General features: G+C 41.0%; 2 protein-coding genes and 3 non-coding genes across 5 annotated transcripts; all 5 read left to right on the top strand.

The window, feature by feature from the left end:
* The first annotated feature begins 829 nt into the window (after positions 1 to 829).
* Positions 830 to 6,921, top strand: chmp4ba (charged multivesicular body protein 4Ba). Its single transcript, XM_028406490.1, has 5 exons — positions 830 to 1,205; positions 3,634 to 3,811; positions 4,017 to 4,131; positions 4,573 to 4,693; positions 4,945 to 6,921. Exons 1-5 carry the CDS (start codon positions 1,022 to 1,024, stop codon positions 5,007 to 5,009), a joined length of 663 nt encoding a protein of 220 aa, XP_028262291.1. The 5' UTR covers positions 830 to 1,021; the 3' UTR covers positions 5,010 to 6,921.
* A 524-nt stretch (positions 6,922 to 7,445) lies between these two features.
* On the top strand, positions 7,446 to 14,915 carry LOC114436462 (adenosylhomocysteinase B). Its single transcript, XM_028406734.1, has 11 exons — positions 7,446 to 7,603; positions 9,357 to 9,547; positions 10,448 to 10,523; positions 10,615 to 10,767; positions 11,207 to 11,319; positions 12,092 to 12,299; positions 12,707 to 12,794; positions 12,873 to 12,990; positions 13,325 to 13,447; positions 13,562 to 13,633; positions 13,766 to 14,915. The coding sequence occupies exons 1-11, from the start codon at positions 7,576 to 7,578 to the stop codon at positions 13,895 to 13,897; spliced, it is 1,302 nt and encodes a 433-aa protein (XP_028262535.1). The 5' UTR covers positions 7,446 to 7,575; the 3' UTR covers positions 13,898 to 14,915.
* On the top strand, positions 10,963 to 11,098 carry LOC114436939 (small nucleolar RNA SNORA17). The gene has a single exon (XR_003670825.1). It is a non-coding gene; the product is annotated as a small nucleolar RNA SNORA17 (small nucleolar RNA).
* LOC114436941 (small nucleolar RNA SNORA17) lies at positions 11,870 to 12,002 on the top strand. Its single transcript, XR_003670827.1, has one exon. It is a non-coding gene; the product is annotated as a small nucleolar RNA SNORA17 (small nucleolar RNA).
* LOC114436940 (small nucleolar RNA SNORA17) lies at positions 13,050 to 13,186 on the top strand. The gene has a single exon (XR_003670826.1). It is a non-coding gene; the product is annotated as a small nucleolar RNA SNORA17 (small nucleolar RNA).
* Positions 14,916 to 16,143: the final 1,228 nt, after the last annotated feature.

Below are 16,143 nucleotides of genomic sequence, written 5' to 3'. Positions count from 1 at the left end.
AGATGTGTTGCACTGCATGAGGCAAATGGTGGTCACACCAGATACTGACTGGTTCTGAGTCCCCAGACCGCCAATAAAGCAGAAACAAAATGCACATTTCAGGGTGGCCTTTTATTGTGGGTAGTTTAAGGTACACCTGTGCACTAATCATGATGTCAGATCAGCATCTTGATGTGGCACACCTGTGAGGTGGGATGGATTATCTCAGCAAAGCAGAAGTGCTCACTATCACACATTTAGACAGATTTGTGAACAATGTTTGAGAGGAATGGTAATATTGTGTATCTGGAATGAAGTTTAGATCTTCAAGTCCATCTCATGAAACATGGGAGCAAAAACAAAAGTGTTGCGTTTTTATTTTTGTTGAGTGTAACTTGTACAATTTTTTATCAAAGCATGTGTAGTTTGGATTCTCCCTGCAGTTACTTATAGAATTAGCTCATATGAAATGATTTTTTATTATTATGGTTATAGTCAAAACAACACATCAACACGAAAAACATGTGTGTGATGAATTGTGTTAACCATGATGGAAGGGATGATCAAACCTAATGCTGTCTGGAAAATCCCCTGAATAAAATAAACCACGCCTGCTTATCTTTTTATTTATACAATTATTTTCAGATTTATTTTCCGCCAGGTATTGATAAGATAAAAATATGTAGTGAAGGACACCGTTATGACCGGTGGGATATGTTTTACATCAACTATTTTATGACAAAAGCCATTTTTGAGCCAGCCCCCCCTACCGGCCAGCTGCAGTATTATCAGTTTAAACCACTTCCGGTAGTTGACGCTTGCGCATGACTCAGCGCTTACGTAATGACATCACGAGGCCTGTCTGGAAACCCGGAAGAAGAGACGAAAACAACAACAGCGGTGGTGGCAAGCCTTCGGCTCGACGGCGTTAGTTGAGAAGAAGGACATCTGAGCGACCTAACCATTTCCTGTTCGGTATCTTTCATTTCTGGCCGATTTTGTACACTTTATACACCGGTTATTGGTTACATTTACTGACAAAATGTCGGTATTTGGTAAGTTATTCGGTAGCGGGGGTAAGGGTGGTAAAGCACCGACAGCCCAGGAGGCTATTCAGAAACTCAGAGAGACGGAGGAGATGTTAACCAAAAAACAGGAATTTCTAGAAAAGAAGATTGACACGGAACTCATGACAGCGAAGAAGTACGGCACGAAAAACAAACGAGGTAAGAGAAAAGGCCGTTTCTGTAGTCTACGAAATTTGACGCCAATAAAGTCACACCGCTAATTAGTTTTAGCTAGTTAGCCCCCGCAGGCTAACTGAAGAGAAGGAACAGGGAAGTTGGAAATTGACAGGCGGAGTAAAAATAAGTGTAACTTAAGCGTTTCTGTTTGACACGTTGACATGGGACGAAACATGGCTTCTGACAATATAAGTAGAATCTTTAGACAGCATTGTATTTGCTGTTGTCTTTCTGTTTCTACACATTTTATATTTAAATCCTACAGCTGTTTGCTTGTACAATACACATCAGAACTACCTTACATATATGGCCTTTGTATTTACCAAACAATCTTCTTAGAAAAGCCTTATGAGTCTATGTATGCGACAGGGAGGGGCCAGGTCTGTGTGTAGGTTTGTGACTGATCGTTGCTTCCTGGTTGGTAACATGTATGCTAATGATTTTTTTTTCTTCTGTGGTTGCTGGGAGATCAGTGATGCCACTACAAAGCCCCTAAGAGGGGAAAAAACAACACAACATTAAACAACAGCACTGTGAGCCAATCTCTAGCACATCCTGTTCTAATTTGTATGGCACACTAATTTACAAAGCAGAAACCTGATTTTCAACATAGCGCATCTTGTAATCTCGTCGTCATCAGAGCGAGGGGTGAATCATAATACACAGCAGATAAATTTCTCATAGTAAACATAGCAGCCATGCCATAAAAACACGAAGACTCTTCAGTGCCACTGAGGTTGTCAAATAGACGAAATGTGACCTTGTGACATGAAGGGGGCACTCTGCATGCATCTCTGCAACCCACATAATCTGATAATGATTGGTGTGATGTTGGGTAACAATGTTATCGGTCCAAGAATAAGTGTGTGTGCTGACATAATCTGATCAAACTGGAATTGTTTGCTGTTGCCTGGCTCCTGGTGGATAGAACCAACAAAGTACATCGCTAGATTTTTGTAAGTTGATATTTAGCAGTTTCAGACACACACAGACTTTTTGTTTTTTTGTTATTTGCATGTATTGTTGTTGTAATAAAGCAGCAGCAGAATATAACTCACCCATGAAAATTGTGCATAGTTGAAGGGACTCATCCTTGATGAGGAGACAAGGTGCTAAGGTGCTGTCAGGATAGCTGGAGCCTCTCCCACCACTATTTAAAAAACAAACAAGCCTTTGGATACCAGTAATACCATGAAATGTTTACAGTCCATGGTTAACATGCTAGCTCATCAATTTTTTGTTGCTCCCTGTTTAGAAATAACACATCAATACAAGAAACATATGCACTTTGTTAAACAACATTGATGCAGTTATTTTAGTAGTAATATAATAATTATATAAATATAAATAATAATTTAAAGAATTTCCCCTCAGATAAATAAAGTCATTCTGATTCTGATACATAATGTTACTAGATTCGTTTTAGCTTTAAATTGTGCACAACCACAACATGTTACTATGTGCTGGAGCTTGCTGCTGCTTTGTGAGAGAGTCAGTCCCAAGCCTTAATGTAGTTTACTAATATACTGTATTTAAGTTATGAGCACATAACTTTTTAAAAAAGTTTCACACGGAAACTTGTGCAATGTTGTTATTAGAACTCTGTGGTACCAAACCTATACAGTGACCTATATAAAATCGGTCAACTTATAAGTAATCAAGAATAATCATGTTAATATGAAATGACATCGTTTCTGCTGTTTCTCCTCTTGCTCCATCGCTCCTGCCTTTTCTGTGTGACTCAGCAGGTTTATGTGTGAATACAGCTCCCATGACGAGACAGTTTATTACGTCAGTGGCAAAGGGGATTTCCCCATGTTGTCATTTTAATGAACTCCCGTTGTGAAGTATTTAAATGCCCTTTGTGCAGGGCAAGTGCCAACTCCATTTAGTGGTTAATATCTTTGGTTTGTCAGGCAATCAAACAGCTTTCCCTGGAATGCCAAGCATCCTATTTTCCCATGTGAAAGACCTTTGAGGTGCAGGTCTGGTTCCAAGGAGAAACTGAAGGGACAAACTGACTGGAGCGTACTGCGTCTGCTTGTAGAGATTTAGTTGAAGCAGGATCAGATTGAGTCCTGCTTCCATAGGACAGCACTCTAACTAATAGTTACCTGCAAGCTGCAGCTGTTGCTATGTTGTAATGCAATGGCAAAAGGCATGTTCTGTTTGCTCAATGGCTTGTTGTAGTAATACATTTATTGAATCCGAAGGGTCGTCGACATGCCACAGTTAATTGTTTAAATGTTCTCTTTTATTCATGAAATAGAAATTAGCAAAGCACTGACATTTAAAGTGCCATTTAACTGTACATCTGTCAAAGTTACCAGAAGCAGCGTATCCTCTAGGGTAATATTGAGTATTTTTGCTTCTGAACTAATTTGGTCTTCTCCTTTCTCTTTCCATCCAGCGGCTCTACAGGCCTTGAAGAGGAAAAAGCGCTACGAGAGCCAGCTGGCTCAGATCGACGGGACTTTGTCCACCATTGAGTTCCAGAGGGAGGCTTTAGAGAATGCCAACACTAACACAGAAGTGTTCAAGAACATGGGCTTTGCTGCTAAAGCACTGAAGGCTGCACATGAAAACATGTAAGAGAGATTTTCAGAGCCAAATTGCAGGTTAAAAGTTCTCACCGTACATACCATATATTTTAATATTTTTCTCTTGGCAAGTGGCCAAAGATTTGACTTTGGGATTTCCTTTGGGATTAATAAAGTTTTATCTTATCTTATGGACATGATTGAAATTATTCAAATGTGTTTTTTTTCTCTTTTTAATCTCGCCATTTCACAGGGACATAGATAAAGTGGATGACCTGATGGCCGAGATCTCAGAACAGCATGAAGTGGCTCAGGAAATTGCAGATGTCATTTCCAGACCAGTTGGCTTTGGGCAAGACTACGATGAGGTGAGAAAAAAACAAGTAGAATCAACTCAAGAACTCACAAATTATTTATGATAACATTACAAACAATAGTCTAGTTGAATAAAATGATCAAGTGATGACAGTTTATATTCCAAAGGTTACAAGTTAACATCAATACACTGCAGAAACACTTTTGAACAGGCTTTTTTAGTGGTTAGGGGTTTGTCTGTATCTTATTTGTATATAACTGCAATTTGCCTGGTTAGCAAAGGAATATACTCACTCTTTTAATACTTTTCACTATTGACATCAATACAGTCTGTTGATGGGGCAGAAAAGTGTGACAGATACCCAAAATGACTTCTCAGTGACCATCATTGTAATGGATTTTTAACTCGGCCTCAGTATATTCCATGTGTGGAACCAGTTTCTTAGTCATTATGGTTGTCTGTATGTGATTTCCTCCTCTGTATGTGTGTTTAGGATGAGCTTATGGCTGAGCTGGAGGAGCTGGAACAGGAAGAGCTGGACAAAAATCTTCTGGAAATCGAAGGAGACGTCCCTCTACCCAGTGTACCATCTACATCACTTCCATCAAAACCAGGTACTACACACAGTCAGGCTGTAAGACAAGATAAAACTTATTAATACCTGAATTGTAAGGACTAGTGGTAAAAATCATTACCTGCAAAATTAAAAAAAGTTTTTTACAAACTTAATACACCAATCATGTTTTCAGGATCCCCTGTATCTGTACAAACAAATTGCTAGGGGCAAGAGGTGAAATAGGACTGAGCCAAAAATTTCCATTCACATCAGAATTAAAAGTCACTTTTTATTTCTGTTCATTTTTAGCCAAGAAGAAGGAGGAAGAAGACGAGGATGACATGGCAGACCTGGAGGCCTGGGCGGCTAACTGAGCTAGCTTGCCCTGCTAGCTGGTTGGCATCCCTCTCCCATCTGTCTTTCTGCTACCAGACCTTGTCCCAGACATCTGGAAGAGAGACAGGGACTCTGGGCTGCTGAGCTGGCTACCGGCATGCTGCTCTGTCTTAAAGCCTACATCCTAATATCTAACCATACCCCAACCCTAAAGTATGCACTTTGTGGACATGTCTGCTGACTCCAAATGAAATGAAAACAGGCTTTTCTCCCCTCATTGGTCCTCTGATCACAGAATGAATCTCTTCGCTCCAGCTGTGCACTCCTCTGTTTCTGAAGGGCATAGAACGAAAAATGTCACATCATGTGGTATAATAATTAAAGAAAAAGAGTCCATGAATGAGCCTTTAGGTGCATACTTCTAGGGGAGGTGAATGACGAAAGGAGGCTTGAAAAATCTACAGATGCCTGGGGAAAAAACAGTAAACATAAAGACACTATCATTCAGCCATTTTTCTGCTTCCTGTGTCATCATCTCTCAGCTGCCCTTCAATGATGATGACAACCGTCTCTGCATAAAACACCAACAGCAAAAAAATAATAATAAAAAAATATTTGTCATTGAAATGTCACTGTTAAGTTACAAAATGAGGACATGCTACTGCAGTGGAGGATTCAGGACTTGATATCTCTGTCAGTCAGTCTGACCCTTTGTGACATCCTTTGAATGTGGAGTAGCTCAGATTTTATCTGGATTATTTAATCTAGATCAGTCAGACCTGCATGAACAAGATCAAACCTGCAGGCAGATTCCAAGTAAACAAATTCATTTTATAAGTAAACAGGAATGACGGGCCGCTCCTACTTGTATGTGGGTGTGTTCAAACTTTCAGTTTTGTTGTCTTGGCCTCATTTTTTCTGCACATTGCATTCACATTTTGGTCACGTACCAGATTTCACTCCGTTTGCAACCAGATACAGGTGGTAGCATTCACACTTCCACACTACCGGAGGTTGTTTTAATCTAAACAACCCTGTCAAGTGTGATCGCATGCTTTGCCCTGATTTGTGCTTCAGCATTAAATGTATGGCGTAGCCATTTTTTCCCAGTAAAGAAAATCAAATTTATAGCAAAAATGTAAAAAAAAAAGGTCAATTTTACTTCAAAGATCATGGACACCGATTTCATTAAAAAAACAAATTGTACAAAGAAAACAAATATTGTAATTTCAGTGGATTCTAAAAGAACTAAATGTGTAGAAGCAGGACAAGTTATACAGCTCAGCACATGGCTGCCAGAAGGCACATTCCACCACCTGACGTGCTCTTGTCACTGACTTTAAAATTACTTGTGCCTGACATCTCCAGCTCCTTTCCTCTCTGTGGTTTAACAGTGACAGAATCTGAAAAGGTCCTACATCGGTTGAATATAAAGTAAGACGTGTGTGACGTTTCTTTTCTCTTTTTTTTGCCTTTATTTGACACTGTCACCTCTTGTGAAGATTTTGTCAGATTTGCGGTGGTGAGTTGGATTTTGAGACGAGTCTGGAGTGGGACGTGTGTGTTCCCTGACCTGATTAAGCTCACTGCCACACTACTCCTAGTAGATTGGTTTATGAATGGACAGATTGGGGTTGGTTTGGATTGGTTGAGGATATCATTTTTGCTAATTTTTGAAAAAAAAAAAAAACATAAGAGTGACTCAATCCCAATCTGGATGCTTATAAAGGAAACACTTGTATATGCCAAAAGAGTTAGATTTTCTTTTTTTTGTTCCTGTTTACCTCCATATTCACTCTTTTTCTCTCCGGCTGTACAGAAATATATTGTGACCTGCAGCCAATTCTGCTCAGAGCTGTACAGAAAGGATTGTCATTGGATTTTCCAATGTGACTGCTGTTAAAGTGGGATTGTATACAGTTTATCTTAATAAAGGTGGGATTCAATGCAGGAGTCAGGAGCTGTTTTATTTGTAATTTCACAAAACACACAACTATTAAAAAACCTCTTGTGACCCCTTATATATTCACCCAAAATTGTGATGAGAAGCCACAAAATCATTTTGTCCAGCATGTGCTAGAATTAAAACCAAGAAATAGAAATTAAAAAACAAACAATTTACAATTTTAGGTCACTTTGGACATTAATAACCAACTCATTTCTACATATATACTATACTTTAAGCAACATGCAGCACTACAGAACAAGTGGCTAAAAAAAGCTTAGCAAGCAGTTATGTTTATACAACCAAATACTACACACACAGTCAACAATATGTCACTTATTTGCCTACCGGGAGAACACCAGCAGAGTCCAGACCAAACTTGCAAACTACGCAAATCACTCGAGTTATGATTAGCTGTCCCACCCATATCCACTGTTAGCCAATCACATCCTTCGTGAGTGGGGCGGGAGCTGCCGCAGCCAATAGGAGCCTAAAGCACTTCCGGGTTTCGAGTCGTCCTGTGGTGTAAACTCGTCTGGATGTGGCTCCGACGATAAAAAGCGAGCCGTCATGTTCCCGTCCCTCCCTCTCTGCCTCTGTTCGTCGGCTAGGCTGCCGTTGCTCTCACCCTCCGCAGAACTAAACAACATAAAACCACCATGTCTGAGAAACTGCCCTACAAAGTTGGTGAGTGTGAATGTTTATTGCATTTAACTGTGCTGGCAAGTGCAGGTTGGTGAAGCAGGGTTGCGGTTAGGTAGCTAGATTGTTGTTAAGTTTGTGGTAGTTCGTGGATTAGCTCGCATTTATCCGTAAAGCTAACTGCAAGCAAACACTTGCATTTACACATTTGAGTCGTTGCTTACTGTTTGATTAATAGCGTGTTAGTGTTGCTGATGTTAACTTGCTAGCATATGGCTTTGTTAATGGCATCTAGTTAGCTACGCTGGTTATTTATTTGTTAGTCTTGTTAGTTTCTAATTTGCAGACTTCCACTTCTTGACATTTGCACTTTGTAGATTTGAATTCGATTCTGCGAATGAATCGACATGTAACCGCCACACTAGCCGCAAGCATGAGCTTAACCATATCCAAAGCCTCATGGGGATTGTAGTTTATTATCCGGGCTTAGGGTTTAGCTACCAATCAATTCGGCGTTGTTTTCTAAACTCCACTTCCCATGATGACTTGCGCTTCACCGCCAGTTTCTGGGTGAGTGACATGAACAGGCACTGTGCGGAGTGTACATAGCTGTTACGCTGGGACTACACGTGGTGCTTCTGAAAGCTGTGTGCTATTGATTATATGTTGTTGAATTTGTGCATTTCAATATGATGATCCATTTGTATGTTTCCAGTAACATAAACACTTCTAAGCTGAATAAATCAAAAATAGATAAACTGCTGAGAGAAACGTTCACACAATAAATGACTAATTTAGCAGAAAAAATATTTGTACACATAAATGAATGAAATCCAGGAGATCTGTTTAAACAAAGTACCTTAAAAATGCAGTTTCCCCCTGGGATCAATAAGGTATTTCTGAGTCTGATTCCTGCTGGTCTATAAGCAGCTGGCTTGGAGGCAGAAGAAGTTACACAATGTCCAGCTAACAGATAGTTCCAGGGCAAAGTCTACATGCTTTCCAAGGCCTCCATGCAATCAAGGTTGAGGATTTAGCTGGTTGAACAGCATTTATTAAGCCCTGACAGGATCAGTCATGAAATATCACTCATTTACCACAAGCAGTAGGTGTACACAGTTCACCTTGCTTATTTATATGTTAAATATTTTACTTTGTCTGATGTAGCTGGGTGAATTGGCCAACTTGTTAGAACCTGAATAGAGAACTAGTTCTGACTAAACCCCTTGTAGAGCACAGAGCAACAGTGGAATGCAGTATAAATCACAATAAAGCAGTGGAGCATTTGCAGTATCTCAGTCACATGCATGCTTTCCCCCACTTCCCCCTCAATATTTTTAAAATTTGGTCAGATCAGCTGTACTGATGCTGCTGATGGGATCAGGAAAAGGCTTTTTGAGAGGTAGAAAAAAACATCACTGCACCAAAGTGCTGGTAAAGATTTAATCCTGTGCATATCGGCTAATTTTGTCCATTCTTTTTGAAGTTTCTAATGCATAATACTCTTGGCTATTTCATTAATGTTCTACACTCTCATGCAAAGCCAATAAAACCATGTGGCAGCAGCTGTTAAGGAGTGAAAGCAGCTATTGTAGACACACTACTAACAGTACAAGTGTTGTGCTGCAGCTGCCGTTGACAGTTCTCTTCTGAATGCAGCATCAGAGTAAGAATGGGAACGGTGACATTCACGTGCATTAGAAGATCATCTCATTTAACTGTCACCTGCAACATGAAATAGAACATTTAGCTGACAAATCTGCTCTTGTTAATCCGACCATCTCATACTCTCTCCTAGCCGACATCAGCCTGGCTGAGTGGGGGCGTAAGGCCATTGACATTGCGGAGAATGAGATGCCCGGTCTCATGAAGATGAGAGAGATGTACGGTCAGTCCAAGCCCCTGAAGGGTGCCCGTATTGCAGGCTGCCTCCACATGACCCTGCAGACTGCTGTCCTCATCGAGACCCTGATGGCCCTGGGAGCAGAGGTAAAGTATAAAGGACGTGAGTGTGTCGATTTATCCATAGAGTGGGGGATTTTTCTCTCTCCCTCTCTCAAGGCCGGCCTGTTCAGTTATCATGTTAGTTTTGTCTGGCTGATCAGATCTGGTCGTATCCTGCAGGGACCAGTACCCTGAGAAACCTGCAGAGTAAATATCAACCTGCTCTCTCAGCATTGTGTTTTGTCGCCTCGTACAGTTTTACTTCTCTCTCTGAAAAGCGGTGAAACTGTCACTTGCAAATCCGTTTTCTGTGTGTTTTTAGTTAAGTGTGTTTAATGGCCAAATGTTTCTATGAAGAAGAATTGGGCAATTAGAAAACTAATTACTCGAAACTTTTACTAAAGCCAGAAAATTGTAAGATTTTCTTTAAAACTGGAAATCTGTTTTGGACACTAGATGGCATTTCAGGTCTGTCCTCAATGTTATTGTCCCTAGCAAGCCATCAAACTATTGCTTACTTATGAAGATGGAGGGAGTGGTGTAAAACAGAACAGTCATTAGTTTAACTTAAACAAACTTTAAGTAATAATACAAATAGTTACTACAGTCAAATAGCCACCAGGCTCTGTGTATTCAACATAAGTAATTCTCCGTTTAGGCACAAAGCGCTAATATTTATAAAACCACAACAAATGGATTACTAACAAATGGTGTGAATACGACAGTGTTCTACACCACTCCCTCCATCTACAAAAGTAAAGAGCAGTATGGCTCTGCAACTGATTTCAAGCAGGTTTGGTGGTTTGCATTTGCCCTGTCTCTGGAGTGAAATATGCACTTGCAAAGCAAAATGACTCAAACATACCGTTGAGTAAAATACAACATTATAATTTGATTTAATTTCTGTTTTTGATTTTCTCATCTGTATTCTGTCATTTTCCTCAGGTTCAGTGGTCCAGCTGTAACATTTTCTCCACCCAGGATCACGCTGCTTCTGCCATTGCCAAGGCTGGCATCCCAGGTAACACACACAAGATGGACAGATGCCTTTTAAAGGAACGACAGGTATGGAGCTGCCTGCATGAGTAGATCAAATCTGTCTCCCTCTCTAGTGTACGCATGGAAGGGTGAGACAGACGAGGAGTACGTGTGGTGCATCGAGCAGACTTTGTACTTCAAAGATGGTCAGCCCCTGAACATGATCCTGGATGATGGAGGAGACCTCACCAACCTGGTCCACCAGAAGTACCCTAAACTACTGGCAGGTTAGTTTTTATCAACACAGTTTGTTTTCTGTAAACCTCAGAACTCAGAGAAGACTATTATTAATACATGTTTTTTTTTTTAATAATCACACATTGTCGCAGCCCAACTGTCTTTTACAGTTGCTTCTTTCATATAAGTCCATTCAATCAGCCATGCCCCAGATGAAACAAAGAAGGAAATACATGGCTAATTTTACTGCCCCTTGAGGCGTTGCAGCTCAACTGTCTGTGTTGCAGCTGTGTCATAAGGTGGCAGAGAGAGACTGGTGGTAGTCTGCACTGAGACTCTACGACACACAGAGGACTCGGAGTGATTCTCACCACCAACATTAGCATACAGCCTCAGTTTTAATGGTTCATTTGTGCCTCTCTGCTTTTGTATTATTCACACAGTATTTAAATAAATGCATGCAATTCCATATTTATGTGATGCTTCCAGGTATCCGTGGAGTGTCTGAGGAGACCACCACAGGTGTCCACAACCTGTACAAGATGATGAAGAAGGGCGAGCTGAAGATCCCCGCCATCAATGTCAACGACTCTGTCACCAAGGTACCTGCAAGCTTTAATACTCTTTGAGCTGAATCTTCCTCTACCCGGCCGACTGTCAGCAGGAAGGTTCTCCCTTATGAGCCGGGTCCTGCTCAATGTTTCTTCAATAAAAAATTGATTTGACTTGTTTGAAACTGCTGCAGGTGGATAGACAAACATCAGTAAAGCTAGTCATTTTAAATGGCCAAATATTCATTAAAAAGTGATGTTTCATCAAACCCCTGTATTTTACGTTTCAATTTAAATATAATAATAATAATATTTGCACTTAAAATATTCTGTAACAGCCAAAACTTTAGCACTGCTCGGTACACTCACTTGCGACCAGCAGTCGCGTGAAAAAATCGTTGACCTACCTGCTGGCTTTCCAGAGTGCAGAGGAGGGTTAAAAAAGTGTTTTTTTTTTTTTCAGAGGATGTTAAAATACGTACATAATATTTATTTTTGCTTTTTTTCTTCCAGTTTTGATAATGCACTTGGGTAAATTCCGCACTTGCTAAATAAATTTTTGCAAACACTTCTTCGGGTTCAGAGTTAATGCAGTTGACTAAATGCCCCTTGAGGCGTTGCAGCCCAACATTCAGTGTTGCAGCTGTGTCATAAGGTGGCAGAGAGAGACTGGTGGTAGTCTGCACTGAGACTCTACAACACACAGAGGACTCAGAGTGATTCTCACCACCAACAGATGAACACAAAGCATGTTTGTAGCATGAAAAATATTAGACTAGAAATTTCTAATTTGTTTTGTGTCTGTGGTCTTTCTCATCTGCAGAGCAAGTTTGACAACCTGTACGGCTGCAGGGAGAGTCTCATTGATGGCATCAAAAGAGCCACTGATGTGATGATTGCCGGTAAAGTCGCTGTGGTTGCAGGCTATGGTGACGTGGGTAAGGGTTGTGTCCAGGCTCTGCGCGGGTTCGGAGCTCGTGTCATCGTCACAGAGATCGACCCCATCAACGCCCTGCAGGCTGCCATGGAGGGTACGTGATTAAGAGTGTATTAAAGAATTGGAGTGTTCATTATTTAATGAATAATGAAGCGCAGGACGTGATGGTAAACTGTTCATTGTGATGTTGAGAATGGCGTGAGAGCAGTTTCTCAGATATGGGAAAGATACATTTCTGGACACATCATCAGTATTCCGAAATTTGAATTGGGGAGTAATACTAGACACCCTCATTCATTGTCCCTGCTTGGCAAAGACAGACAGCCTTTGCGCTTCTCTCCGCCTCCTCCTGATGGCGCACCTCCTCAACCACCAGCCTGTGTTTTAATGGATTTTAAGAGTGTTGTACCTGGAGTTTGTTTCTAAAGTTCTAAAGTTTCTTCAAAATGACCCCAAATCTGGAAAAACGATCAATAAATGAGCACCTATCCTTCTCTAAAGGTTACGAGGTGACCACTATGGATGAAGCCTCCAAGGAAGGTAACATCTTCGTCACCACCACTGGCTGTGAAGACATCATCATGGGACAGTAAGTTTGATCGACGCGGAACTCAAATGTTTTATTTAAAAAAAAATCCATATTTATAACATGGCTCCTCTCCTTCAGCCACTTTGAGAACATGAAGGATGATGCCATCGTTTGCAACATTGGACACTTTGACTGTGAGATTGATGTGAGCTGGCTCAACAAAAATGCTGCTGAGAAGATCAATGTCAAGCCTCAGGTAGGAACTCATTCTTTCTTCATTGTTCCTTGGTGTTTGGGCTGATTTTAAAGATGTTTAATGCCCCTTGAGGCGTTGCAGCCCAACTGTCTGTGTTGCAGCTGTGTCATAAGGTGGCAGAGAGGAAACTGGTGGTAGTCTGCACTGAGACTCTACAACACACAGAGGACTCGGAGTGATTCTCACCACCAACAGTTAAACAGCCTAACTTTTAGTGTCCTAGTGTTAGTGTACTGGATTTGTGTGTAGACAAAAAAAGCAAAAAGTGTAGGGTCAAAGATGCATGTATTTCTGTTCCTGCGTGGCTGCTCTTCATCATTGTCCCTCTCCTTAGGTCGATCGCTACCGTTTGAAGAGTGGCCGTCACATCATTGTCTTGGCGGAGGGCAGACTGGTCAACCTTGGCTGTGCCATGGGACACCCGTCATTCGTCATGAGCAACTCCTTCACCAATCAGGTACTGTGATTGTTTGAGCTGGATTATGGGGGAATAAAACAATCAAAACATGTCTTGAAGTCATTATTGTTTGCCTGTAAAGTATCAGGAGTCATCACATGTCCTCTTCTGTAGGTGCTGGCTCAGATCGAGTTGTGGACAAACACCGCCAAGTACCCTGTTGGAGTCTACTTCTTGCCCAAGAAGGTCAGAGGCTATGTTATCTTTTTTTATTTCATTCACTGCAATGAAATAAATTTGCAATTCTTCCAAATATGAGAGCAAAAAGCAAAAATGAGTCCTTTTCTAACAAAATTTTGCTTTTCTTTGTCTCAACAGTTGGATGAGCAGGTAGCAGCCGCCCACCTGGACAAACTGGGAGTGAAGCTAACAAAGCTAACAGACAAGCAGGCCAAGTACCTGGGCCTGCCCAAAGAGGGGCCCTTCAAACCGGACCACTATCGCTACTGAGCAGCCTGGAGAGGAAGAGGAGAAGAAAGAAGGAAGAGGTGTGGCCAGAATGGTGTTATTGTTGTTGTGTAGCAGGGTTTGGTGGGTGAGAGTTGAAGCAGGTTGCACTCTGAACGGAAATGTTGTGATTCAGGGATTTGTTTTCCCCAAGAGTTTTTTTTTTTTTTTTTTTTTTTTACATTTCATGCTAAAGACTAAGATGAGCTCAGACATAATCTACCAACCAGCTACCATTGACTGACTCGTGAAAAGTAGAGGTAAAGGAAAACTGCAGCCTCCGTCAGTAGTTTTTTTTAAAGGTTTGTGGTTAGAAAGGTCATCCAGCCCTGCATTTCAACTGACAATATCTGCCTCATCGCCATCTTATTTAGCCCTCACACAAACACCAATATCCTCAGCTGTCTGTCCTCTTTCTCATCATCTGAACCGTTAACCTGAATGCTGTTCAAAGAGAATTCCTCTTGTCGTTTGTCATTCCCTCTCCTTTCACGGAATAAACAAAAAATCCTAATAGTTTTCCAACTAAAATCCTCTTCGCTTGACTCGGACCGTGACAGAACAGGTTTTTCTTCTTGATGAATCAAGGCAAAAGGTTTAACATGCGGCCTTATTCCAGTGCTTTCACATCGACACTGCCCTGTGCTAGCACTTATAAAAACTGTACTTGAATTGTGTGTGAAGCCTGGAGATGCTCGTAAAGTGCTTAACTGGGTGCAAAGACATGGTGTTGCCAAAGTATCCACCAAAGCATGTTACAAGCTGTGCCGCATTTTATAAGTCTTATTCTTCCTTTTTGTTCTTTTTTCTTCCTTTTTATTGTGATTATTTAAATTGACTTAAACAGGGCCAAAGCATGTGCAAGCCCCACCCCTCCATATCTGAATGTTAAAGTGGTTGTCTCAGTTCTCAACGGTTACAGCTTGATGTTTAGTGTCCAACTACTTGTAAATGATGGAAGGATGTCCAGCCTGTCGAGTGTGACGAAGAAAAATAATAAAAAATAAATGTCGGCTCTGAATTGTTTGTCCCCATTTGGTCATTTGATAATTGCGTTGTAAGAGGCTTTATTATTTATAATTCAAAAGGCCATTCCACCAAGTCAGGTGGTCGGCATCTAAGTGGAGTGACTTGACCTTTATATGCGTATATCTCACAAAGACCGCAGAGAAACTTATGGATATGATGGTTTTCAAGCTGAGTTTTAATGCAAACAATGTTTCTAGCCTCTCTGCCACTGGCTGTTAGCTTAGTTTTCAGGAAAATGTGGCTCCATAGCATTGAAGGCTGTGCCACCACCATGTCTAGTCTGTTTCAGTGTGTGTGCTGCGAGTTATCAGTCCAAACCCGGGTTGTGGCGTCTTCAAACATTCTATTGCTGGGAGTTTTCCATGTAATAGACGTCACATTGCTACACTGTTGTCATACCTCTCTTTTATGAAGCCCCGGCCTCTCTGAAATGGTGTAGATCTACAAACATTCCCCAAAATTATTGGTACCAAGCGGTGACCATGACCAATATTTGCAGTAGAACATCATAACCTGCAGGAATCATGAAGAAAGACGACTTAAGTTGTTTCCATGTGAGGAAAGCCCCCTGATGGCAAACTGTTCATCCACCACAACAGGGCTTTTTGCAATAAAAACTGTGGACTCATATTTCTGATAACATCGTCTGCTGTTTAAAGTCCTCCAGGCTCAAATCAGAGCTCCTATTTGATTCTGAAAATTGAGTTAGCTGACAAAACACAGAGCAGATGTCCCGGCAGCAGATCTGATGCAGCTGTTTAAATCGATTTCAGAACCACTTGGCTGATTGGATTAAAGCTCGGAGGTGGGCTGGAAGGAAAAATGATTGGCACTTTTTACCCTGTATGTATTTTTAGTCTAAATAGAAGCTCTAAGCATGAATGGTGAAGCTTCATCAGGCAAATTTGTTCAACACACTTTAGTGAGCCCAGCAGTGTAGCTATTTATGGGGTCAGAACAGAGGAAAGCTCCTTTTATAAGGTAGGTTTTTAATGTTTACCAGTAGAAATCTGGTGACAACACAACAGTGGAAGAATTACCTGTAGAGGCAAGCGTAAGAAAATAAAGCTGGAACCTGCAGATTGGCTGCAAGAGGTGGATAAATTTGCAGATTATATCCTCAGTATGCCTACATGAAATTTAGATTGGTGCTTTACTACCCTTCATTCACCAGCAGATGGCAGCATACGCTTTCTTATTTAAAGGTTTTGTCATTTGTA

Source organism: Parambassis ranga, chromosome 5 (assembly GCF_900634625.1).
Source record: "Parambassis ranga chromosome 5, fParRan2.1, whole genome shotgun sequence".
NCBI lineage: Eukaryota > Metazoa > Chordata > Actinopteri > Ambassidae > Parambassis > Parambassis ranga.
This window is presented reverse-complemented; position numbering and strand designations above follow the sequence as displayed.